The 24965-nt window shown below is 36.5% G+C and overlaps 1 protein-coding gene across 4 annotated transcripts; it reads left to right on the plus strand.

Moving 5' to 3' along the window:
- Nucleotides 1-7502: 7502 nt before the first annotated feature.
- On the plus strand, nt 7503-24701 carry LOC129276615 (uncharacterized). 4 transcript variants are annotated; one of them, XM_054913004.2, is made up of 4 exons: nt 7503-7579; nt 9161-9533; nt 10204-10557; nt 18226-24701. In XM_054913004.2, exons 2-4 carry the CDS (start codon nt 9188-9190, stop codon nt 18534-18536), a joined length of 1011 nt encoding a protein of 336 aa, XP_054768979.2. In that variant the 5' UTR covers nt 7503-7579; nt 9161-9187; the 3' UTR covers nt 18537-24701. The 4 variants fall into 4 exon arrangements, with proteins under 4 accessions (XP_054768979.2, XP_063965154.1, XP_054768978.2 ...); XM_064109084.1 differs by having other exon boundaries at nt 7577-7595; XM_054913003.2 differs by lacking the exon at nt 7503-7579 and adding an exon at nt 7815-7946.
- The last annotated feature ends 264 nt before the right edge of the window (nt 24702-24965 follow it).

A 24965-nucleotide genomic window follows, 5' to 3' on the forward strand; every position in this document is an offset into this window, starting at 1 on the left:
GTAATTAGATCATGTATACAACACTGGTACTAAAGTTGAAAAAAAGCTTGTAATTTATATTAGAAAAACAAAGAAATATATTAGACAAGGCTCGACATTAGCGGTGGCCCGGTGGCCCGGGGCCACCAGAAATTCACCTTGGGCAACCATTATTGAAAAAATATTAAGTTTTGGTGGCCCGAATCGGGCAACCAATAATTTTCAGAATAGCCCAATTTTTCTCCCCATTTTGCACGCATTCATCAACTTTCTACAGTTCAAATTGCAAGCCAGTTCGTCATGCGCCCTTTTTGTTGATCTACACACAAACACACACACAAAATTGGCCTACTGCTATAGCATTAAGTAGCTTTTATCCAGCCGGCCGCGCCTGCCGGCTGGCGTGAGCTTTGCATGCTTCAAGCAGCTGTGAGTCAGCAGCCTATTCAGACTCAGGGAGCTGCAATACGAAATGTTGCAGCTAAGAAATCTTCCACAGAACTGTGAAAATCCAAGTCAAAGTCACATTTTACACCAATGAAAAGCCCTTCTACAGACCTTTTTGCCAAAATCTGGTGTATCCTGATTATTTTCAAGCATTTAAAAGAGGAATCATGACCTCTCTTTTGACTCAAAAAGACCGATTTCCAAATGAAAATAATGCACATAAAGTACATCACAGTCCCACGTGTGCATTTGTATGTATGTTGTTACTTGGTTTCTTTCGAAGCTGTGCCTTTTCCGGTCTTTTCGAGCCAAAAATAAACAGACAGTTACTTTCTTTCTTGTTTATAAATGACTTCTTAAACAACTCTTGAGAATAAGTAAATACTTAGGGAAGGCATTTTATTAATATGAAATGTGAATTTTTCCAACATTAATATTTTTGGCAAATATAGCCAGGGAAGGAATTTTCTCACACTTTTCTTTTGCCGTTTTATTATTTTCTTTCATTTTTTTGACAGTGGTTAAAAAACCATTTATACCCATTTATTAATTTTCAATGTTTTTCTTTATATTTTTCGGGCCACCAAACTTTAATATCGGGCCACCAAAAAAAATTATTTGAAGGTTTTGGTGGCCCGAACGGGCCACCACCAAAAAAAGTTAATGTGGAGCCTTGTATTAGAGATTAAAAAACAATACTTTAAACAAATTTATTAAGAAAGTTATCTACCACATGATGCTGTTTTAATGCCAACTAAATTATATGAATTATCGATCAGTATCATGATCACCTTCATTTTCATTTGGCAAAAAAAAAAATGCAAGTAATTGTTATTTTGCGTAATTTGCTTCAAAGAAGAAATTATTGTACACATAATTAAGAAAAAAAATTACAAAGACAAAGTGACATGATTACCATGATTACACATCAATTGAGTTTTCTTTCACCTTTCCATTGATTACTTCAAAGCCAAAGGGCTAAAATAACAAAGAAGTTAGACTTAGAGCCTGTTGAAGACTTGGGTTGGGTTCAAAATGGTCACAACATGCAACAATCGGTTACGTATTCCATTGACTTAACAATAACATTAAGACAATGCCAATGCCATGGCCACAAATTTGGATGAATATGCGTGACTTAAAGTTTAAACTGAAATAACTTTGTAATTCCTGAATGAAAATTAGAGTTTTTGGTATCATTTGAAAGGTCTTTTTAAGAAGAGCTTTGAAATGACACCAAATTTATTGATATTTAACTAGGATTTTCATTTTTGGGGGGGTCATTTTTACTTTTACACGAGACATTTTCAAGAAAGGGCAAGGACTCAAGTTCAAGGAGTGAGTCTGTGTCCGATGATGATGGTAATTTTAGTAACTGTGTAGGCCCTAGAGTAAGTTAAAAATACTTTAGGTCTTGAAATATTGCCTTTGTTACCATAAAGTGCCACAATTTCTCTTTGTTTTTTTGAGAGCGAGTATCTGTCCCCCGAGGCCGAGGGTTCGGATAGGTGGAGCGCGAGCGGAGGGTAGCGATAGTACGGTAGTAGTAGTATGGCAGGGGGTCCTAAAGCTGCGCGGGTCCTAAAGCTGCGCGGGTCCTAAAGCTACGCACCACTCATCGCGCATACAGTTTTTATGGCAAATGCGCTCTCTGTGTGTGGAACTGTGACTGCAGAGTGACGAACGATTCCTATTCAATTTTTTCTACAGAGGCTGCAGTAAATCTCTAAATGCAGAGAAACCAACAACTGTTTGGAATTTTGGAGTTATATTCGCTTAAATTTCATTTTTTCCTATAATAATATGAATATATTTTAGAAATTGAGGCACAGGAAATACTATTTTTTTTGCATGATAAATCGAGTGCGTAGCTTTAGGACCCCTTCTACATCGGGTGGCGAAATCAAGAGCCTGGTGTTCGGAAAACATGGCGGGATTTTCGTATTAGTGAGTTTTGCGATATTTTCTTCTTGGTTAATGATCTTTAGAATGTTTGCCACAGATTAGAGAAAGATATTTGTTGAAATATTAAAATTGGGATAGTTTTTATTGTTTGAAAACAAAGTGCGTAGCTTTAGGTCCCCCCATCATACTAGTAGTAGTATGGTTGGAAGTACCCCTTATCGACCACCTTATCTTCTAATCTAAGCATCGTATCTGCGAAAATATTCATCAATTTTACCCAGTTTTCGTCTCATTTGTGCAGAAAATTGAGCAGATCAGATTCCCATGTTTCGCTCGGCGACTCCGATTCAATCCGCGTATATATCGACGAAAAACGAATACGACGATTTTACATTTGCTCATTTGCACCCGTCTTTTGAAACCGACCACCCGCGGTACACTAAGTTTACGGCCGATTCTTGTCGCGGTGGCGAAATATTTTTACTCTTCCAAATCATTTCTATGAATGATGTCAACATGCTAAATGATCGTCTCACTACTTCCAGTGCGAGCTCCGGCACATGATTCGACGATTGACGACGGGTATTTGTTCTAAAGCCGTTTCCTATCAGATTTCTTGGTTTTTCAGCGGGGTTTGGGTTTGGTCAATACAATTTTGATTAATTCTACTAAATTTTTACTTGTTGTTGCTTCTTTTTTTCTCGTAAAATCGATTCTTACTGTTTCTATGGACACTGCGCCTACTCTCCCGCGCGTATCGTTTGTAATACGCAATAATTTGAACGCGCGCAAGGTGGTCGGTTTCAAAAGAGGTGGTCGATATGTGGTAGTCTCACCATACCGGTACTACTAGTAGTGAAGTGTAGTGTGGAACCTATAGGCCAGGGGTTCTCAAACTACGGCCCGCGGGCCGGATCCGGCCCGCAGAGCTTCTCTATCCGGCCCGCGAGACTCTGCTGGGTTTTTTTTAATCACTAAAGTCACAATAGGAAACAAAGCTCAATATGATTACATTGTGTATCCATGTAGACCTAACCGTAATAAAAGTAATGGCAGTCAAATTAATTTGACATTTAAACAAAGTTTAGTGGAGTCTTTTCTGTCTGTTCGATCTACTTATTAGATGACCAGCGCTGTTCTCACCATATTTGGATCTACATACAGGTGTGAAAGTGCATTTTCCACAATGAACATTTTAAAGAACTAACTCATACCGAAGTACCTTGACAGGGGCCGCGGAACGGTTTTCAAAGTGGGGGGGGGGGGGCGCTGGCCATGCAAAAAATCACAATCGTATGGTCATTTTTACGTTTATATAAATGGTTTTGGAAAAAAGTGGGGGGCTGAAGCCCCCCCCCCCCCCCCCCGCTTCCGCGGCCCCTGCTTGACCAGTGAACATTTGCACCAGTGCCTTCGTCTGGTAATTACACCTTTTGTGCCAAGGTTCAAGCAACTTGTTGCTGACAGACTGTCACTTTTCCCATATTGAAAGTGATTAAAAGACTGACATCCTTGTTAGAGTCTACAACAGACATACTCTATTATTCATTCTACTTTGACTGCAAAAATATTGATACTTCAAGACTAGACCAAAAGCTTCAGTCTCTGTATTTTGGTTGTTCCGCTGAACTACGTTGGCTCCACTCACCATACATAGACTGAAGGGGATGGGGCCCCGTACCTACAGCCAACGTATAGTGAACTAGCGTTTTATAGATCGCGATTTAAAACTGTTTTTTAAGCAAAATTGAAAGTTTCATGGTTTCCATTATCAGGGAAATATATATAAATTAAGTAATTGCATACCTTGGGCCGGAGTTATTGAAAAAAATCCTCTGGATGATTGAGAAATCTGTCATCTAAGACATTTTCACCTGACCTGACGGTTTTTCTTGCAAGTTGCCATCTTGAATGACGTCATTGTCGTTATTAACTTAATGTCTCGAATCGATATATCGCGATTATAACTAGTACTCGTACTAGTATAACTAGTATCGTTTATCTTCGGTTTCGTTCGCATATGGAGCAGATCGTATAATATCGAAAGCAATATCGATATCACATTCGTGATTGTTGACGTTCGTTTGTAAATATTTTATAGTTTGGCTGCCATTTTGACCATTTTTATCGTGTTCAACCCAATTAAACATCGGTAAAGTATATTTTTCATGCCTTTTTCATCTATATCGTTTAAAGTATTTGAATGTTGGAATATCATCAATTAAAAGTTTGTTGTTTATACATCCTTAGATTGTAAATTCGATGTGTAAAATTACATCAAACTTTGGACTGTGAATTGACAAAAGGGAGGGAATGAGAACACATGCGAGCCCACACGTACACCCTACTGTCGGTAAATGGGGATTACAGTAAAATGTCAGAAATTGTTGAATAAATCCCCAGAAACGACGGTTATTCCTGTCTACTTCAAGACATAATCTGTCTCCCCAATACCAGTTATGTATACTAGGTAAAATCCACTCATTCAATGAACAAGGTTATGATATAACCTTGTTCTCAGTTATATCTCCATGTGTGGCAAAATAAGGGTGGCAATGTTTGGCTTATTTTCTCTTTTTCTATGGGACAAATGCTTGATATTTTTACACTGACAGTTTCCATTACACCTACTCGTCATACAACTTGGCCCTTAAGTAAATTTGATTCTTTGAATTAATTTTTTATTAAAAATATTACTTTCCACCAACAGAGGGCGTACACAAAAATATGCCCAAAATTCAAGTTTTTGAGCGCTCTAGTGAATACAAAAATTATTCCCAAGTTACAAATGAAAAATAAATTGCAACTGTATGGAAATTAGTAATTATGGTTACAAAAGTGATATTTTAATGATTTTTTAAAGTGTGTGCTCTGTACAGCATTGGCATGCCATAGTCCTACCTGTAGATTCCCCACAGGCAGGATGGTTGCAGTGAACAAGTGGTAAAATCTAGATTCCTTCTAACAAAGTGCTGCAATTTTGTTATCATTAATATTGACTCTCGCTGTATTTTGAAATCTTTTTTAATTTTGCCTGCGTTCTGTATGAAACTGTTATAAATTTGTTGGAATAAAAAATTAAAAGCTCCCAAAATAAGGGCCAGATTATAGAGCATCTAGGACCCCGACCGCAAGGGTCTTTGCGCTTCGCGCACATTTTTGTCTAAGTATCCACTTCACCCTGGCCCTTTCAGGTTTACTTTGAGTCTCATCTGGCCTAGACAGGAATAACCGTCGTTTCTGGGGATTTATTCAACAATTTCTGACATTTTACTGTAATCCCCATTTACCGACGGTAGGGTGTACGTGTGGGCTCGCATGTGTTCTCATTCCCTCCCTTTTGTCAATTCACAGTCCAAAGAGGTAAATTATGTTTGTTTCTACTGATACTTTTACCGATGTGTTCAAGTCACCCCCATTAATAAATGAACTTTCAAACTTTAACGATGAAAACAAGACCCAACTCGTCTGGCATTTCTCATCATGGATCTCCGCAACTAAGATAGAAGAGCGCAAATTTGTTCAGTTTTTTATAATTTTCCGGTAAAAGGAGCACTCATCACAAGTTCTATTTATTATATTAGTTTGATCAGTACATTTTCCAGAATACATAACATTAATTATTTGCATGATTCGTTTCAAGAAGTTCATTTTTTCATTTTTTTTCAAAATTTCGACGTGATAATACATTTACTCAATGGCCAAGGACCTGGATTGGAAGAAGTTATCGGCACGTGCCAAGTTTTTAAGTTTTACTAGGTGAGTACTAAAAAAAATTGTACAGTGGGAATTGGAAGCAAGTTTCAGGACATGTTGCTGATGAAATAAAAATGAGGTGTAATGAGGCTAATCAGTATTATAAATATTATGTAAAAAATAAAAGTAAACTAGATTCATTTATTTTTAATGGCTGTTACGTTTAAAAAAGGGGGAAAAAAATATTTATAATTACTAAAAATAATATCCTAAAATTGGCAACGGCATGTCATGACTGTGGCTAAGGCCGGTCGTCTAGTACCGTATATGCAGTGCATCAGTACCGGGTGCGCTGGCCGTGGCATGTCCGTGGCTACGTTCGGAGTTCTGACGGAGAAGAAAAGATGGAAATAACTTCCACCAAAAACATGATCTAGAAGTCGGATATGTCAAATGATCATCATTTTATAGGTATGAAATATGAATCATCGTTTATTTTTAAAGTAAATCGTAAATTTCTATTTATCATAATGGGGAGAGTTTTACTTTTTAGAATGCATTTTTCGTAAATAACGTCTCGTGCACAAGCTACCACAGACTACGAGCCGGGCTGCAGCGGCAAATTTAAAATTGAATATTAATTTAAGGAGGTCGTTCGAAACTAGCTATTCATCGACCATTTTACGTGACAACTAGCTTCGGGGAAGTTAGGGGGCTGAATCGGTTATCTCTGTCCCTTTCTGGTCTCACAAAGGCCATAGTTTGACACTTAATATCTTCACTTTTTGGAAACCTTTGGAACTGGGAGTTGGTATGTTTGCTTTGATTTTGTTTTCTCTTTCATGTCATTGTAAATAAAAATGTGAAGACGTTCAAATAAAAATTTTAGGATTTCAATTTGTCCACCCTAACTTAACTATACGTTGGCTGTAGGTACGGGGCCCCATCCCCTTCAGTCTATGTATGGTGAGTGGAGCCAACGTAGTTCAGCGGAACAACCAAAATACAGAGACTGAAGCTTTTGGTCTAATCTGGCCCTTCAAAGAAAAAGTTTGAGAACCCCTGCTATAGCCTAGGCTATACCGTATAGAACCCTCGCCTGAGCCTGGCTGAGGTAGCTCACTCACCTCAGAGTCAGACTCAGTCACAGTCAGACCCAGTTTCCTTACAAAAAATGAATAAATCACTGACTATATTGCGACAACTCTGATATCTAAAATTGCCTCTGATATAAACTTACCGGGTTGTCGAAACAATATGCACATTCATCTTTATAAACCTTCTCTCCTCCTCTTGGAACTTTTATTTTGTCAAGAAACTCGTGCAGTTTGGAAGCTGCCATCTTGGACATTGATCTCGCACAAAATGTTTTTGATCATAATATCTCGAATTAGGCTAGGCTTCTCGTTTTTTGCGAGATTATGAATATTCATAAACCTATACTTTTCAGGATGCTGATTGGTTCGTTTACTTTTCAACTGAAAATTTTTATGGTTTGTATTATTTCCCATATAAACAAGAATCAAGAAGTGTCGTTTGGAGCAGTGTATCGGTAAAGAAAAATCAAGGTTTCCATCGTAATTCAATTACAAATTTTCAAGACTAGATTCGATTGTGTTTTATCTCAAGGGATGGGTTCGATTTCGGATTTTTGTATATCTTTTGAATGGTTTGTTTTCATTTGTTCTGTCTGTGCTGTATGGGTAGGTGCGTACGTGTGTATAGCGGTAACCAAATGGTGGTAACGATCGATGCCTGCTTGCCGCCGCGCCCCGCTCGGCCGGGTCGGTGCTGTGTGAGTGAACGATGAGTAATACCGTATATTTGGGCTGCGTGAGTCACGCACGGATTGAAGCTGTGAGAGTGAGGAAAGTATGACGAAAACCGCGTTGATGACATACAAAGCAGCCTTTGTTTGAGTGAGTAATCCCTGACATGAATTGGTCATTTTGTGTACGAGGAGCGATGTGTTTGCATGTGCTCAGACAAACTTCATGTTATAACGATTTCTGCTCTGAAATGAAGTTCTCGCCACCTCGCTTTGCACTTTGTTTTACTTTTATGATACCTTCCGTATTTTTTTTTTAGCCGCCGGTGGTTTTCATATAGCGACTGTCACATTCACACAGCTCAGCCTAGCTGCGCCAGCGCCAGTGCAATGCCAGTTGCCATTTGAAGTTGACTTCTTCAAGTTCTTGTGAAGAAGTTGTGGAGTGACTGTTGGAATTTTGTTGGAATACAATACCGAACTTCGAATAATTGAGGAAGTTATTGGTCTGTTTGGTCCAAACTTTGGATGTGACAGTCACTGATCGTGTGGCAGTTTTCAACTTGAGACTGAGGGGAATTTAAATTAGGCTCGATAAAAATATATTCCCAGATTGCTTTTCATTAAATAAATTGCAGGATTGTTTTATAGAATAATGCCAAATTTTGCAAAGTTGGGCAGCGGGATCAAGTCGAAGGGCAAGGTGAACTTTGATTTTTATTGTTGTTGAAATTTTTCTTTCTGACTTAAATTTTTTTTTTTGGGCCGGACAAGCTCCCCCATCCCCAAGGCCCAACTCAAGTTGGGAAACTAAACATTTTTACTGTTTTCCGAGTATCACAGCAGAGACTTCGGAGTCATCTTTTTTTTTTTTTTTGCTTTGTTTTGATTTTTAGGGGCATTGTCATTTTGATTTTGATCTACTTATTTATTCTTTTTTGAGGGGGGCATTTGTGTAGCTTACTACCGTACTACGGAGTCAGAATCAAACTCTTTATCATGGTTTATAAAATCCTTAACAGACTAGAATTTAGATATTTGTAAATGTACATGCAGGACCTGGGCACTGGGCAGTTCTAAATGTTGATCAATCTATCATCATAAATTGGATGTGAACTGACTTTGTAAATTACGGTATATAAGAAAATAATAGGCCTATATATCATTGTTTTCTTCAGTTTTAGTTTGTATTAATATTTTTATTTTTTTACAAATTTCAATTTTGCTTTTGGTTTCAGACTACTTTTTTAAAAGTTGTGCATAGCATCCATGGACTTTCTTCATATGAACATCTGTTTTGATTACAGATGTAGATGTAGTTGAATTTCTAATAATTTTCTTGCTTTTATCTTCTTTCATTAACAGGTGAAAATCCTGTCTCTACGACTAAAGATGGGTGGAACAGTAAGCAAGTCAATAAACGGTGATAAACCGGACGAAGATGACCAGTACCACACTCCAATTGCTAACCGACGAGTCAAAACACTGATTGATCCTCGATCTCCGTCCGAAGAAGTCCAGCGTACTCCCATGCAGAGGACGGTCAATGATGACTCCGAGTTTCATGATCCGCGTTCACCAACGGTTGCTAGGACTCCTGTTCCCGATGATTCTGACCCAAGGTCGCCCTCTGCAGGGAGAGAACCAGGGCCTTTTGTCTTTCCAGTCGCTTCCACAGATCCGAGATCTCCGACGAGAACAGTTGCTAGGACACCAATTGCCAAAGATGCTCCTCTAGGTAATTGTGCTTTTTTATTTTAATAACATTAATCAATTTGGGTTTGAGGTAATAATTACTTTGAGGGGTTTTTCACAGGTTTACTCTAATAGTGTTCAGCAGCTGGATATCCATACTGAACTGGGATCGATCAATGGAAAAGTAGAACCTGTAAAAAGTAATCTTGAAAATCTTGATATTCCATTTAATTCCATACTACTATTGCTTTTCAATTCCTAATAATTTTATTATAGGCCTTTACCAAGTTTCCAAGTATCTGCTGAATGTGGCCTCCCACTGTTATGTTTATCTATATTTACATGAGAAAGACAACTAAGGAAAACTTGAATAGATTAGTCTTAAAATATTGAATAAACACTATTCCATAATAGGAAACAAAAGTTTTGTCTCTTGAAAGGAAAACTTAACCCTTTTTTTAGGGTAATGAGGCTGGAGTCATCCTGTTTTTTTGTTTGTTTTTTTTTTACTGCTGACTGCACTGGGTTATACATGTACATGTATGAGGTATTTTTTTTTATACATTATAGAATATTATTTTCTCAAAATGAGCCTGTCCATCTAAATATCCTGTTGATTTGGGGGATCCATTTTTTTAATATTTTTTAAAATAGTATTGTAAATGAATATGTCCATACCATTAGATCTTCCTCATTGTTCTCTATAATTACAGGATCAAGCATGGAAACAGTCACTGTCCATCAAGCCGATACCAAGGAAGAACCTTGTGAAAATACCACCAGCAATAATAACCAAGACAATGATACAATCACAAAATCCTCTTCTGATCTAGAAGACCCGGAACCTGGGGTTTTCCAGATTGATTCTGAAAAGGATCACCTAGTGGTCGATGATGATGATGATGATGGTCCTAGCTCGGAGGAACAGGAGACACTAAAAACTGAACTTGTGAAGTCAGACACCCCTGAATATGAAATGGAACTGTCTAATATGATGGAAAAGCAGACATTGGCCAATGAGGAGACTGAAGAACAGGACCAAGCCACTTTGGTTCTCTCCGACAGGGGTAAGGAGTCTACGTCTTCTTGATGTGATACATTAGCAGGTACCTATCAAGAATACATGAATTTGCATGCAATTTTCTTTTCTTTTTAATTCTAGATATTTGTGAAAATAATATGCAATTGTACCATAATTTGTGATTTGGGTTACACAGTACTTACCAACTTTTTTTTAAAAGGAACATTTTACTGTTTATTTTTGTTTTTGCAATAATAAGGCTTAGGCCTACATTGAAATGAGTTTAGGTTTTGTATTGCACTGCTGTATGCACATAAATATCACAACTTGCTGCTCTCCCCCTCCCCCCAACACACAGACATTACAGCAAAGATTTGCAATTAAGGGGAAAATAAAACCTTTGGAACAAGATAGCTTGTGTGAAAACAGAAAAATCAAAGAAACAGATCAACAAAAGTTTGAAAAAAATCGAACAATTAATGAGAAAGTTATGAGCATTTGAATATTGCGATCACTATAAATGCTATGGAGATCCTCCTATTGGCAATGTGACAAAGATACATGATGTCACTTGTGAGCAACTCTCCCAGTACTTTTGTATATGTTTCACTTAAACTGCCTCTTTTGTCACATCTAAAAGTAGATCGGAGGGCATGTACATGTAATACAAATTTTCAAAGAATACATTATAGATAAAGAGTTTGTATCACTATAAGAAAGAGCAAAAAGAGACATTTTGTGGGTATTGTATAGTCCACCAAAGGGAAAGTTGTTCACATGTGACATCACACATCTTTGTCACATACTCGCATTGCCATTGGGAGGATCTCCATAGCATTAGTGCTAGCTATTTTCAAATGCTCATAACTCATTTTTTGTCTGATTTTTCTAAATTTTCCTTTGTTCTTATTCTTTGATTTTTCTGTTTCCACACAAGTCCACATGTTCAAAAGGTTTCATTCCCCTTTAGAGTCTAAAGACAACTAAAATTACCACAGATTTCAACTTGCAGAGAAGAACCTGCCCCTCCCCCCCAAAAAATAATGTTAATAAAATACATTTAGCTAAATAAAGTAAAATAAATATGAAATAATTCAGAATAAATTAATGAATAAATTAATAAAGAAATGAATTAAAATAAATATTTACAATTTAAATAGATGATAGAAAATGGATGGATGGATGGATCAAATGAATTGCACATTCACAAAGAAAAGAACTTGACTTTGGGTTTAGATTTTGTTGTAATGTTAGTGGTCCGAAAGGCAATTTTGTATGATACTCCTTCCACAGTTTATAAATGATCTTAAAAGTAAAACGTCAATGATTTTAGGACTTGTCTGACAATAGTCCAAACTCCAAAATGCATGTCCAGAGAATATTCATAATTCACCTACATGTATATTCCCTATTCCCCTGTGTATTCAAATAATCGTACTCTAGATTTAGATCATATTTTATGTGTCATTAAGCAGTTCAAACTCCAATTTGTACTATAGATAGAAAAAACATCAGTGGCCTAGAATTTCAATATTTTTCAACCCTGTCCTCGTCAAATGCTTGCAAAAGTTACATGGATATGTACCACAATTCTCAAACTGGTGCATCCTACATACTGTGTATTTCAAATTAATAGAAACTTTATCATTCAAAGTCCAATTTGTACTGTGTCCTGTGACCCAGAAAAAAAGAAATTCAATATTTCTTTCAACCTTGTTCCTCCAATCATTCGATTGCTATTGCATTCTTGTAAAAAAGAAGGGAGTGCACAGGTAAATAATACTGATAGGATGAGGTCGGTTTCAACGTGGACCAAGGGCGGATCCAGGATATTCCCAAAGGGGGTGTGCATTTCTGTTCCGAAAAGTTTGGAAGCCCCCTCCCCCCACAAAAAAGCTCTTTACTTGCCTTTGCACAACACCCCCCACAAAAAATGATTTAAAAAATGAATGAATAATTTGCTCTCAAAGGGGGGGGGGGGAGGTGGCACCCCCACCTACATGTACATCCGCCACTGATATGGACGGCTTGACGTCTTCGTCGGCCATTCTTCATATGCAGCTTGGGATGCATGCCAGTAAATTAGAATCTGATTGATTGCTAGATGTCGAATGGATTATCAGATTAGATTACATTACAGAGTGGGGTAACAGCTGTAATGCAGTCTACACCCATTAGCCTTGCATGGCCAGAAACTATGCATGCATTAGATTGCAATTACTCAGAATGCACCGGGTTGAATAGAATGAAAAATCAATATTGAAAGTGAAATCAAGATTATTGGAAACTGGCAGGTAAACCCATAAATAATATATACAGTATGGAAGAGTAGGTGGAAGAGTAATGATTCATTGAAATTAATTTGTTCATGTCCTTTATTTTACCCAAAGTGTAGAATGAATTTCTATAGATGTACATGCATGTACACTTTAGTCTACAGAGTATGTGGGCATTAGTTGTGGTTATTCTTCAAACTTATGCAGGGGAAAAAATATGTGGTAAATAGTGGTGGATAACAAGGTTATGTAACTACTGAAAAAGGAAACCTGACCGCTTTTTCAGTAGTTGGCTGGCTTAAAAAATTATCACTGAGAAGCATCAATTATTATAAGAAGCATTGTGGTTGTGGGTAGTATATTTTCTTCCTAACGCTATCTTTAAAGTGAGATTTAAAGCAAGAGGTATGTAAGCAACAACATGGGCCTACATGTACATGTATGTGGTTCGGAAGTACATACCGTATTCTTTTGTTTTCCAAGAGGAAAGAAAAGAAAATGGGAGATCCAGATCTTATTCAAGAATTGTCCCAATCATTGTGTTCATTTCCTGTTTGCAAACTACAGTAGAGCAATTAAATGTGTACTTGTCCAAAGCAGGAAATTGAAAGTGGGATTCCAGCTTAAGGCATATTAATGAACTTTATAGACCTAATTAAAGAAACGTGAAATAATGATGATCATGAATTAAATGAAGAAGCCACATGATGTCTTCCTGGTTGTATAATATGGTAATGAAGGAATTGAGACCATTTCCTGCTTTTCTGCCTGATATCATTACACATTTTTAGTACACAAAGGTATATATGGATTTTTTCAGGTCATACACGTACAGTACGTCAGGCGAATTTACATTACTCTGAGGGGGACGGCTAGTCTGCAGGTGAAACTTTGATCAACAAGTGGGTCTCCACGCAAAGACTAGCTAAGCACTCATATAAAGCTTGCTGTTCCTGAGCGATAGGGTCTTCAGTACAAAACGCATTGTGGGCTGCACATTCAGACCCTAAACTAATAAGGGGTTTGCAAACTTTGCACAGCAGACTGCATACATGTACATGTAGGGGGGCAATTGCAGCTCCTAAAAGACATTGAAGCCAACATTTGGCAAATCAAATAATGTTGGATATTTTTCACAACTTGGGGCAAGTTGCCCTATTAAAGCCCAATAGTCAACCTTGTGTGTTTTATTTACGTGTACTTAAATGTCATGCCTTATACAAGGTTGTTACAGGTCAGCATGTACATGTACTCCAGATAATTCCATAGTGAAGCAATTCATTCTTTGAAATATGACCCAACCTGCTTCTGTTGAAATAGCAAACAAAACTGGAATAAAGAGAAAGGAGTCTTTCAAGTCTCGTTACCCTGTCCTACATGTATATCATCATGTACAGTTTACCAATTGTACTACAGAGAGTCACAAACCAACTACTGTACGCCACAATTACCACACTGGACAACCCTGTTCTGTGCTTTGCATATTAGTAACCTGTTGAGTGAGCAAAGTGAAAGGAGAATGGGTCAATACTGGCCGACAGTTGTAGTCAATACTATTTCAAGTTATTCAGGAGAAAGGATGGTTTGTTCAATGGCCTTCATGTAGGTGTTCCGTAATATATGAGGAAAACATTCCAATACAATGATTTAGTCCATCTCTAACAAAGAAAAGTAGTAGAAATTACTGGAAGAATTTGGAGGGGGAGGGGTATACTCCTGTATGGCCAAATCTGCTAGCGACAAGACTGCTTTTTTTTCTGAAATGCAGAGGATGATTGCACAGTTGAGATAAAAGCATTCTGTTTTTGTAGTCATCAAACTTGTGCAATGCTGTCTGCATGGCATGAAATTACCTTTGAAATTATTTCCAAAAATTCATTTTGTTCCCATTCAATCATTGTACAGTATAAATTTGGTTGTGTGTACACCTGTACACAATTTCTACAGTAAACTATTTTATATTCAAATTTTATTTAATAGCAAAACATCATGCTTTTTCTGGGAAATGCTACAACTTTTCATTGTTTAAAAGCCTGCTTAATGCATTTTTTTATAGCATTCATAAACTCAATACATAACTACAATGCAATACCAGGAATATTATTCCTTGATCATATTTTTTTTTTCAAAGTGACAACACAAAAATGTATAAAGTGAAAATATGCCTACAAAATGAAATGAGTCATTCGTGGGATATTTAATCATTTGCTCATTTTCCCTGAGCTATTAGTGCATTTAGAAAGCAAAACGAAGTGTCTATATTGATATCTTGTCTGAGAAAAAGGCAACTTAAGGGTACACATGACTAATGTGGCTTTGAAAACCTCTTAAATACCAGGAAGTGCTGAGCATTTATAAATGGGATATGATTATTATATTTCATCAGCAGAAAGGGTTTCACTTTCAAAATAAAGTCACCAAGGTTAAGAGTATAAAGTAACAGTTGTCTAGTTCTTAAGGGAAGTCTACTAAGAATTGAGAAGTTGGCAATATTACCATCGAGTCAAATCTCATTTTGGATTTGCAGTCTTTGCAATTCATATCCATCTTGCGAGAATCCCCCCTTTTTTTTATCCACCAAAAGCCTTTAGATAATACATGTATTTACCCAGCCCAATGGGTGTATTTGCCTATATGTAAAACTGGCTGAGCCAGTGGGGTGAGGTGCTTTCTTGGGAGCATTTTATGAAAAGGCTTGTCGGGCATTTTATCCGACAAGTCCTGTTTTTTTATGACAGTTACTGTAATTGAGGTAACAGTCACAAGCCTTGAAATAAGCACCTGTGAGCCGGGGGCAATTTTTTTTTAATTGCCCCCGGCTCACGGGCTTTTTACAGGAACCGGGGGCAATTAAAAAAAATGTATATATAACGGTGAACCACACCGCAAATTTGTTCATAGTAAGCGCAGCTCCTGCAATTTTTTAAAATTTACCTTTGTTAGTACATGAATAGCATATGCTAAGTATTAGGCTTATTCAAACATTTAAGAAATCAGATTTAAATGTTTAAGTGTGTTTTGACACCCTCACTCCACATCCCCTTTACAACCACACACACATGGGCTTATTTTTTTTCATCTTTAATGAACCACGATCAATGAACCCCCCCCCCAAAAAAAAAAAAAAAAATCTAAATAAATGAATAAAATAAAAATATAAAAAAAGAGAGAGAGATGGAGAAAGAGAGAATTCAGATCAAATAATAAATTTAGAAAAAAAATAATTTTTAAGGTTTTTTTTTCATGGTTAGAATCACGGGTGTGGGTGAGTGTTTGTGTGTGATTGTGACTGTGAGGTGCACTTGAATTGCATATAAATTATGTTAAAGAAATGAAGAAATGAAATCAATATCTAACTCGGTCTATTCAAATTCCAGCACATAGCCACAGTCTATGTACATGTTTAATATGTATTGTAGGTTCATGTACCTTAAGTTTTTCACAAGTTATTTGAAAACGCAGATCTCCACAGAAAATGCTTTTCATTCTGGGAGAGTCTAAATTTTGTGAAAATGTATTCATTAATAACTTAAACATTCATCACAATGAAGAAATCATAAAGTTTTTTGAAAGTCTTCAAAAATTAACACGAAATCTAAACTCTATCTGAAACGGAAAATCACCATCACTTAGGCCATTACTGATAGAATTCTCACCCAGAGCTCTGGCAGAGAACATGAGCTCAAACTGGCTAGCTAACACCACACTCAAGTGCACGGCGTCCTCCTATTTTTTTTAGATGGAGCCTTGTTTGATGATTTATTGTCTGATATTTACCCCTCTCCAAGAAAGAAATTAAAAAGCTACAATTCACAACTATAAGCTAAGTGATTTTGGATTATTAAGGCTCCGTTTTGACAAGCAAAGTCGGCGACTGTGAGGATAAAAGACTCGCACATCGTATGTGCTGTGAACAGGGATTTATCTCCTGTGCAATTTGAATTACTAAACTATATCGCAGAATTGTGATATCCCAACTGGAAATGTGTGCATTAGAAATTGCACATGGTGAAGTATGGAAAAAACGCTACCGGAAGCACGTGCGCACATGTATTACAGGAAAAAAAAGACGGACGTAGCTCACTTTTTATGGCACAGAAAAAAAGACGCACTTGGCAATTTTAAACTGTGTTTATCGTAAATTGAAAGTTACTTGATTTTGGCTTTCTAGATATTTAAATTACATGTATGATATGCACTGATCTCTCCCCTATCTGGATGGGAACAACAACGCTGATTGGCCTATTCCGTGTTGAAGCACCGGATGTTGGTACCTCCGCACGCCGAGTTCCCCCAAAAAAGACAAAATCGAAGTAGAGTCTGGTTCACGGCAATAGTGTCAATTCTTATTTATACTTTAATACCAGATCAACTCTTATTACAGCACTTTTCAATGTGAATTTATACCTGATACAAAGTTAAAGATGCCGTCCTGTGCCGCATATGATTGCACTAATCGGGACGACCGTGGAAACAGAGAAAAGGGGGTTACTTTTCACAGATATGACAAGCTGGTGAACTGCATAGTTGTAGACTTTATGTAGTCCCATGTGCTCAAATACATGTGTGGTAATTCTATATTACCAGAGCAAGTTTCCAAAACTTTAAAACTCCAGGGGGGGGGGTTATCGATTGTTGTGATTTCTCTGGAAGCGTGATGAATTTAAACCATGATTCAAATAAATATTCAGTTTATTAATATTCATAACTGTCACCAAGTTTTATGAGTTTATGTAATTGTTTGGACAGAAGAATATCACGTACGAGACACGAAAATACTGACCTTGTAGCCTGTATTCTGAAAAATCTGCAGTTTCGGAGGAGTTTAAAAAATTGATTTTTTGCGAAGCACAGATCCTGACCGAAATAGACTGATTTTTCGGTCAAGGACTAGATCTACAAGGTATTCTGAAAATTATTTTATCTTTCATTGGTGTTAATTTCCTTGGAAAGGACAATAAAATTTACAAGCTAGATCGAGGTACATGTACGGTAGGACTTTAGGAGGATTTTGGGGCTTTATGGGCGCAATTGATGGCTTTATGAGCGCGAATTTGCGCTCAGCGCCCGCTTATTTCAAGGCTTAACAGTGCTTCTCAACCAATCAAAAGCAAGGAAATTTATCTGATCTGACAATATTTTAGGCAACAAAATGTTGATATATAATGTATGCTCCCCAAGACAAGATCCAAATATGCATATAAATGATAACATTTATATGTAGGCCTAGAGCGCTTTCCATGTGCATTGGTGTCCGGTGGACTAACTACAGAAAAACAGCAAGAGATCTATTGAAAAGTATAAACCATCACTGAACTGTCTTTTGCATAGTCCTTCAATGGCAGAAATCTTGAGATTATCAGAAGGAATATACTATGGTCCTTCTAGTACAAAGATATTTTTTTCAAAATTTCATTTAATCCTGTTATATCTTTCAGAGTTGATCTTCCTAGCCGAGTCACCGCTATCATCTTCCAAAGTCAAGAAACACAGCATCCGTCGTTCCCTCAAGGACAAGTTCATCTCCACCAGCAGCCAGCGATCGCCCCTCTCTACCAGGAATCTTCTTGAAGACTCCCCCAACCCAGCCCATCGGCCAGCCCTCCGCCAACAGGGGGGCTCAACCCATAAAGTGGGTGTGGCATACCAGAAAGCAGGAACGAGGCGGAGGCTGACCGAGGGGAATCAGTACGCTGTCCAGAGTGTGGGCAGCAGGTACCAGCCAGTTCCTGATAAAGAGAACATTTGAGAGACTTTACTTTTGTGCACTCCACTTTTATCATCTTCGTTCAGAATCAGGTCAGTGTTTAAAGAGGAATCCAAACTGGTTTATAATCAGTACACCTTAAGTTTGGAAAACCTAGTGGAATTGTCATTAATTCATGTCAGCAGATTGTATGCTACACTGTACATGTTCCTATTATCCATAACACTTGGTTGGATGTCTTATCATTTACCAGCAATTGAGCCGAGCATCTACATGGAGTTTTTCTCTTTTTTTTTTTCAAAGATGCACATTTGACATTCGATGATGTCTTAGCCACCAAGTACATGTATGAGTTGTACAGCCATATGCGTAGTTGATTAATTTTCCATTTTACTGAGTGCCTGCAAATTCATGTTTCTACAAAGTTTTAATCCTGGAAGTTTCTTTGTGATGTTGTACTTTGACTTCCCGATCTCAAATATAAAGAAGCTACATGTATTGTTAATATGTAAAGCCTGTTTGTGCTTTGAATTATCCTCAACACTTACACACACAGTAGTTATCTCTTTTGTCATTTTCTTTAGTTTGTCATCAATGAAGAATTTTAAGTACAGACACATACAATACATGTGGTTAAATTTAGGTACTTAGTTTCCTTTTTGAATAATGAGAGATATTAGCCGATCACCCAAGTCAGTCATCTAAATTTTTGCACTATTTTATAGCATTCTTTTGAAAAACCTCAAATATGAGGGATAAATATAGATGTGTTTTTTCTCAATGTATCATACTGTACACACACCATGAATCACAGGAGTAGCATTTAAATGTGGTTATAGAATCTATTTATCTTGCACTAGTCATGAGTGCACAGAGGCGGAATATAATTGAAGGTTTTCAAAGTGACTCACTTGAACCCAGACAATAATGGTACATTTCATTCCGTGTCTTTTTATGGAAAAAAATATGGATTCCATGTTGTTTCTTACAGTCTCCATATAATTTATCTGTATGATGCATGTACATGTATGTATCAAATGTATGTGTTTCTAAAAATAAAATCTAAAGTTTCTTTGAAAATTATAGGCTGTTGACTTGATCAATAAACTGATTTTTCCATCAGTCTTCATGTTGTTATTGTACACCCTTTTCACAGCTGCATTTACAATGTACTATTATTAGATATATAACAAATATTTTATTATACCTCTAATTTAGTGTGACAAATTGACTTGTTATAAAGTATTTTGCTACTTTATGTATAATGTAGAGTAGACTAGTACTGTATGTAGCTGTGCACACAGGACTTATATCCTTTACATACCGTCATAAAATTGACCTGTCATAAAACATGCTTGAGGCAAAACAAAATTAATTCCTAGTCCTACTGTAGTGTTGTACAGAGTAGTTTTTCATTTCCTTGACTTCCTTTCTTCTCTTCCATTCTCAATTTCATATACCATTGTTTTGCAGTTTTTGCTTTGAACATATGCCTTTCAAACAAAATATCTATAAGGAGGTGATCTACATTTCAAACAAAGGCGAATTATACCCTGTTCGCATTATGCTTTCTTAAACTATACTGGAAAGCTGTTCAGGAAACCAGTTTGGAAGATCGCTTTGCTAGCTTTCCCATTTGATTACGCGAAAGTGGTTTTCAAAATCACTTTGAAAAGCGATCTTGCTGCTATGGGAATGCTCTCAGTGGGGTGACACGTTTCGCCTGAAATTCGAAACCGCATCATACTTATTCTACACACAGTGTGTAGAGTAGCACGCTCAAAATGTGCGAAGATCGCTTCCCGAAGAACGTTTGTGTCCTCACGCTAAAACCAGTTTAACGAGGCAAAGCGATCTTGAAAACTATATTGCCAGGTGGTTTCATGAGCCGGTTTGGAAGATTGCTTTGACCGTTCTCATTACACTTTAAACTAGTGTCCACTATATCTAAACTACATGTAGTTTCCAGTATTAAAACTAGTTTTAGGAAGGTATTGAGAACGGTGTCTTATTCAGGAAATGAAGATATGGTGGAAGGTAGTTGTTATTGTTGTGGGGGAAGTGTGCACTGTGACAAACTTGTGTCTTGTGTAGTCTGCATTAGTCTGCAGGCACAGACCTTTGACTTTCGCATTGTGCATAATGCAGAGTCTGAAGTAATGAGACTACATGTAGGTTCTCTCATGTACTGTACTCAGGCTGACTTCAACAGAGAGTTTGGAGTCTAGTCTTTAGTCTAGGCATGGTATATTAATGTGCTAAAGTGTCAAATTTGAGTCTGTGCTTGCAGACTTCTTGTCTTGTGCACTAAATTGCTACATGTACAGCATGCTCTAATTATTAAAGAGAAGAAGCTTTTATACATGTAGTTCCTACATGTAGACTTCCGTGTACTGTACAAGAAACTTCTCTTTTTTGTAAGTTTTCTGAAAATGCAATATGTTGAAATTCCAAGTTTATCATGCCATGCTGCTTCCTCTCTCTGTCTCAAAGTCAACCCACTCATTTTGATATCGATATCATTTTTAATTTTTATACATGTCTTGTATTGAGTTCTAGAAAATACTCAGGAAAATCTGGTCAGAGGAAATGACTTTCAAATGGACAAACTTTATGTACATGTAGAGACAGGGTGACTTGGTGTCTTTTTTGGGGGGGGGAGGGGTGTTCAATTCAAGAATGAATGGTTGCCATGCTGAATGTGGCATTTTGGTCATTTTTTTTTTGTTTCATGATTTTTAGAAGTACAGTATTAAAAGTTCTGATATTTGTATAAAAAAAATAAAAATGTTACTTTTCTTTAAAAAAATGATAATTGAAATACAGTAGATTCAATACAGTAAAGAGATTGAGATTCCAACTCTCAAATATATACAAAGTACCTTCTCTAGATAGTTGTAGCCTACCTACTGAATTATAAAAGAGATTTCTGCTCTAATGAACTGCTGATAACAAGATCCCAAGGTCCTTGTTATACACAGTTGATAACATGGTACTTAAAAAATAGAAAATTGATTGAATAGGATTTATTCATGCCTTTTGTTATTCTGTACTGCACATCATCTGGATTCTAGAAAGTGCTCCATGCTTCCATTCCATTAGCAGTTACCCTTCATTTATCCACATGTACGTCATAAGTGAAGCTGCAGCATTTTAACGACTTTGTTTATCCCTTTGTTGATGACTTCTTTTTTATCAGGATGGGTCCTGATTGCTTTATCATGCACATATGTATACATGTACATGTAAAATGTTGTTTTACTTTAATATTTGTTGGTTATTTGTAGTCATTAAGAGTCATGGATTTATGTTAAAGGTCAAGTTCACCCCTGAAAATTGTTGATTTGAATTTAAGGAGAAAAACAAGCATAAAAACGCTGAAAATTTCATTGAAATCGGATGTAAAATAAGAAATTCATGACATTTTAAAGTTGCGCTTTTTTTTCAAAAACAGTTTTATGTACAACTAGTGATATGCAAATGAGAGAGTCGATGATATATCCCTCACTCACAATTTCTTTTGTTTTTTTATTGTTTGAATTAGACAGTATTTCAGTTTTTACAAATTTGGCAAAAATGACCATCTTAAAGTGTTTAAACAATGGTAATTACACATGTTCAGTTCAATTACCATGGTAACAGTGCTTCTCAGCCAATCAAAATCAAGGAAAAGTTATCAGATTTGACAACTTGTTGGACAACAATGTTGATGAAATAAGACTCCCAAGTGTACAGTATTTTGAATATCCCTTTAATTAGCAAATTATTGTGTGATTCCCTTGACTGTAATCTGTTTTTATTGTAATTTGTCTCATTTGTAATAACTACCAAGGCCAGCTGAGCTGATGTTTTTCCTTGCCTTGTTTGTACACATGTCTGATGCTTGATGCTGCATTTATGCTTTGAAGTTGAGAGTATGTACAAATGGATTACAACATGACACTGGCTGCACATTCAAAGTATTTTGATATCGCACTGCACTTTGCTTTAGTGTACATACAGTGGAACTGTGGTGAACTGTGATGTTACTGATTGAAAAAATTGGTATAACACCAAGACCGTGTCAACACCAAACTTGATATCACCTGCTGCATAACTTGGGGGCTCTTTCACAAAACAGTCACAAGTTTGCATTTTTTTTTCACCTTATGACCACCCTGTAAAAACACCTGAGGTCTCAGGTTGTCAATTAGGAAGTATACTTTTCTTTCTATTCTCTATCCATGTTCTTTGCTTTATGTGCTGCTTGAAGCTTTGAATAAAACTCTAGATGTAAGTGACAATGAACTGCAATCGCATACCACAAATTTCCGATGGGTGCTAAATGTCAAAGCAAACATATGTATGCTCCCCTCTAACTGCTCACTTGCTCAATAACTCTTGTGTGGTTTGTTTTTTGTTTGTCATTTTCATTCACATGTTATGTAGGCTCCATTTCTTGTTCAGTATGTGATTCATGATTGAAATATATGTCTAACGTGCTTGCTGATCGCATTTGATGTCTCGGTATGATGTCACTTCTCTTTCTTTTTTTTCTTTTTTCAAATTACGACTCCACCCTTTTCCCCTTGTATATGAAGCAATTTTTGTGTACTATGTTTTATCTTTGTATATATTGTACCAGTATTAGCGTTTATTTGGGTGAAAACTGAAAGTCCTGCTTGAAAGTAAGGAAAGCATGTTACATTTTGCAACTGAGAAACTTGAAAGTGTATTTTTATCTGGGTTTGTTTTTTAGTTTGTTCTCTTTTCCCTGAGAACTTTATTTGACAACACATGATACGATTACCGAAAGAGGCATGGGAAGTTTATGACACATTTTCCAAATTTGGAATTAGTGTATGTGGGGTAAGAAAGATATAATATTCCTCATAAATCATAACCCACCTTGTCATAAACAATAGTTTCGATAAGTATAATCATGGAGATAATCTGTTTGTACATGTATCTCCATTATAATTGTGTTTGTGATTGGGAGGCATCAAAAGTGCATCGCAGAAAATCAGAAATGCATTTTTTTTCCTTTCCAGTTTCCTGTACTCTACTATGTAATTAGTGTTGTGTGAGATAAGAAGGATGAAACATGTTTCCCAATCTAACTTTGTCGTAAACAAGATCTTTGATAATATTACATGTACCTGTGTGTGCTTGTTATTACATGTACAAGGCTGTATGGGCGTGTCAGGCCACAGATGTTCCTCTCCTTCATCTATGTCAAGATCCTTAATTTGGCAGAGGATGTTGATGATCTAGATTTTTTCAACCATTCACAATATGTTTTGTCAATACGAAGTGTTGTAATATATGAATTTCATCAAGTTTGTTGTTGTTATTTTTTTAACTAAGTGTTCATAATACCCTGTATGATCCAAAATGATTTAAAATCCTTTATTTTTAAGGGGGTGTCTGTTTCCGTCCTATTTCCTTACAGGTAAAACTTTGTATGACTTTGTTTTGATGTCTCCATTTTGATTTCATGACATTTGCTCCGGCGACAATTGCTCTGATGGAAAATCTGCATGTTAAAGCCAAACATAAAACCTAACCTCAAAAACTAAATCAACCCTAATCCTTATCTTTACATTATTCTGTTCCAAAAACTCTATTGCATTAACCCTATGTCCTCTGAGATATTAACACCGGAGTAAATATCGCAGGAGCATATGTCGTGTCACATCCATTTTGTGTATAGAAAAATTGTCCATAAAGAAAGGTAGATATTAAAGAAGATATGATACGGAAAGGAAATGTACATAAATGTAACTTGATTTTACCAGTACATACTTGTATGATCCCATAATAATTTCCTTGGATATCTCTGAATTGATAAAAAGGCAACAATTTTTACAAAGATTCTGCTGATAGTGACACCACATAATAGCTATCAATCAACCGAAATAAGGTGTTACACCAGTATTTAAAAGTAGCTTTCAACAGCTATTTAGATTTTGGCATTATAACAAGTTTTCTGAAATGGTACATGTATGTTGATTGTTAACTCGACTTGTACGTCCAGCGTCATCTGTAAATGAACATTGTGCCTTGATAATGTTATATCCGATTGTACAGTTATATAAATCAATAATAAAATTTTTTATATAATGTATATGGTCATGGTGATATTATGTTTGTAGATTGAGTTTGTATAGTACATACCAAATATGTTTATTTGGCACAAATCATTAAAACAATAAATATGATATTCCAGTAGTTGTCTCTTTCATTGTTTCTTTTTTTTTTCTTTATATATTATCATTCATACTCTGAACAGGACATCATTAATCATATTTTTAACTTGTGTCACTGGGCTATGTCTAAAACAAGACATAACTTTCATTGTGTTTTTTTTTCTGGGGGGGGGGTGTATTAGTAACTCTATTGGGGGGGGGGGGCTACTGGAAACAACACAGGGTCCCACAGAGTGTGCCAAAATGTGTTCACAGCGTCAATCACATAGTCGACCATATGAGT

Source organism: Lytechinus pictus, chromosome 14, assembly GCF_037042905.1.
Source record: "Lytechinus pictus isolate F3 Inbred chromosome 14, Lp3.0, whole genome shotgun sequence".
Lineage (NCBI taxonomy): Eukaryota > Metazoa > Echinodermata > Echinoidea > Temnopleuroida > Toxopneustidae > Lytechinus > Lytechinus pictus.

Coding starts and splice junctions, on each gene's coding strand:
- LOC129276615 (XM_054913002.2), top strand. CDS start 8,451: ATGCCAAATTTTGCAAAGTTGGGCAGCGGGATCAAGTCGAAGGGCAAG. Junction 8,499..9,160: donor GGATCAAGTCGAAGGGCAAG/GTGAACTTTGAT, acceptor TTTCATTAACAG/GTGAAAATCCTGTCTCTACG. Junction 9,534..10,203: donor TGCCAAAGATGCTCCTCTAG/GTAATTGTGCTT, acceptor CTATAATTACAG/GATCAAGCATGGAAACAGTC.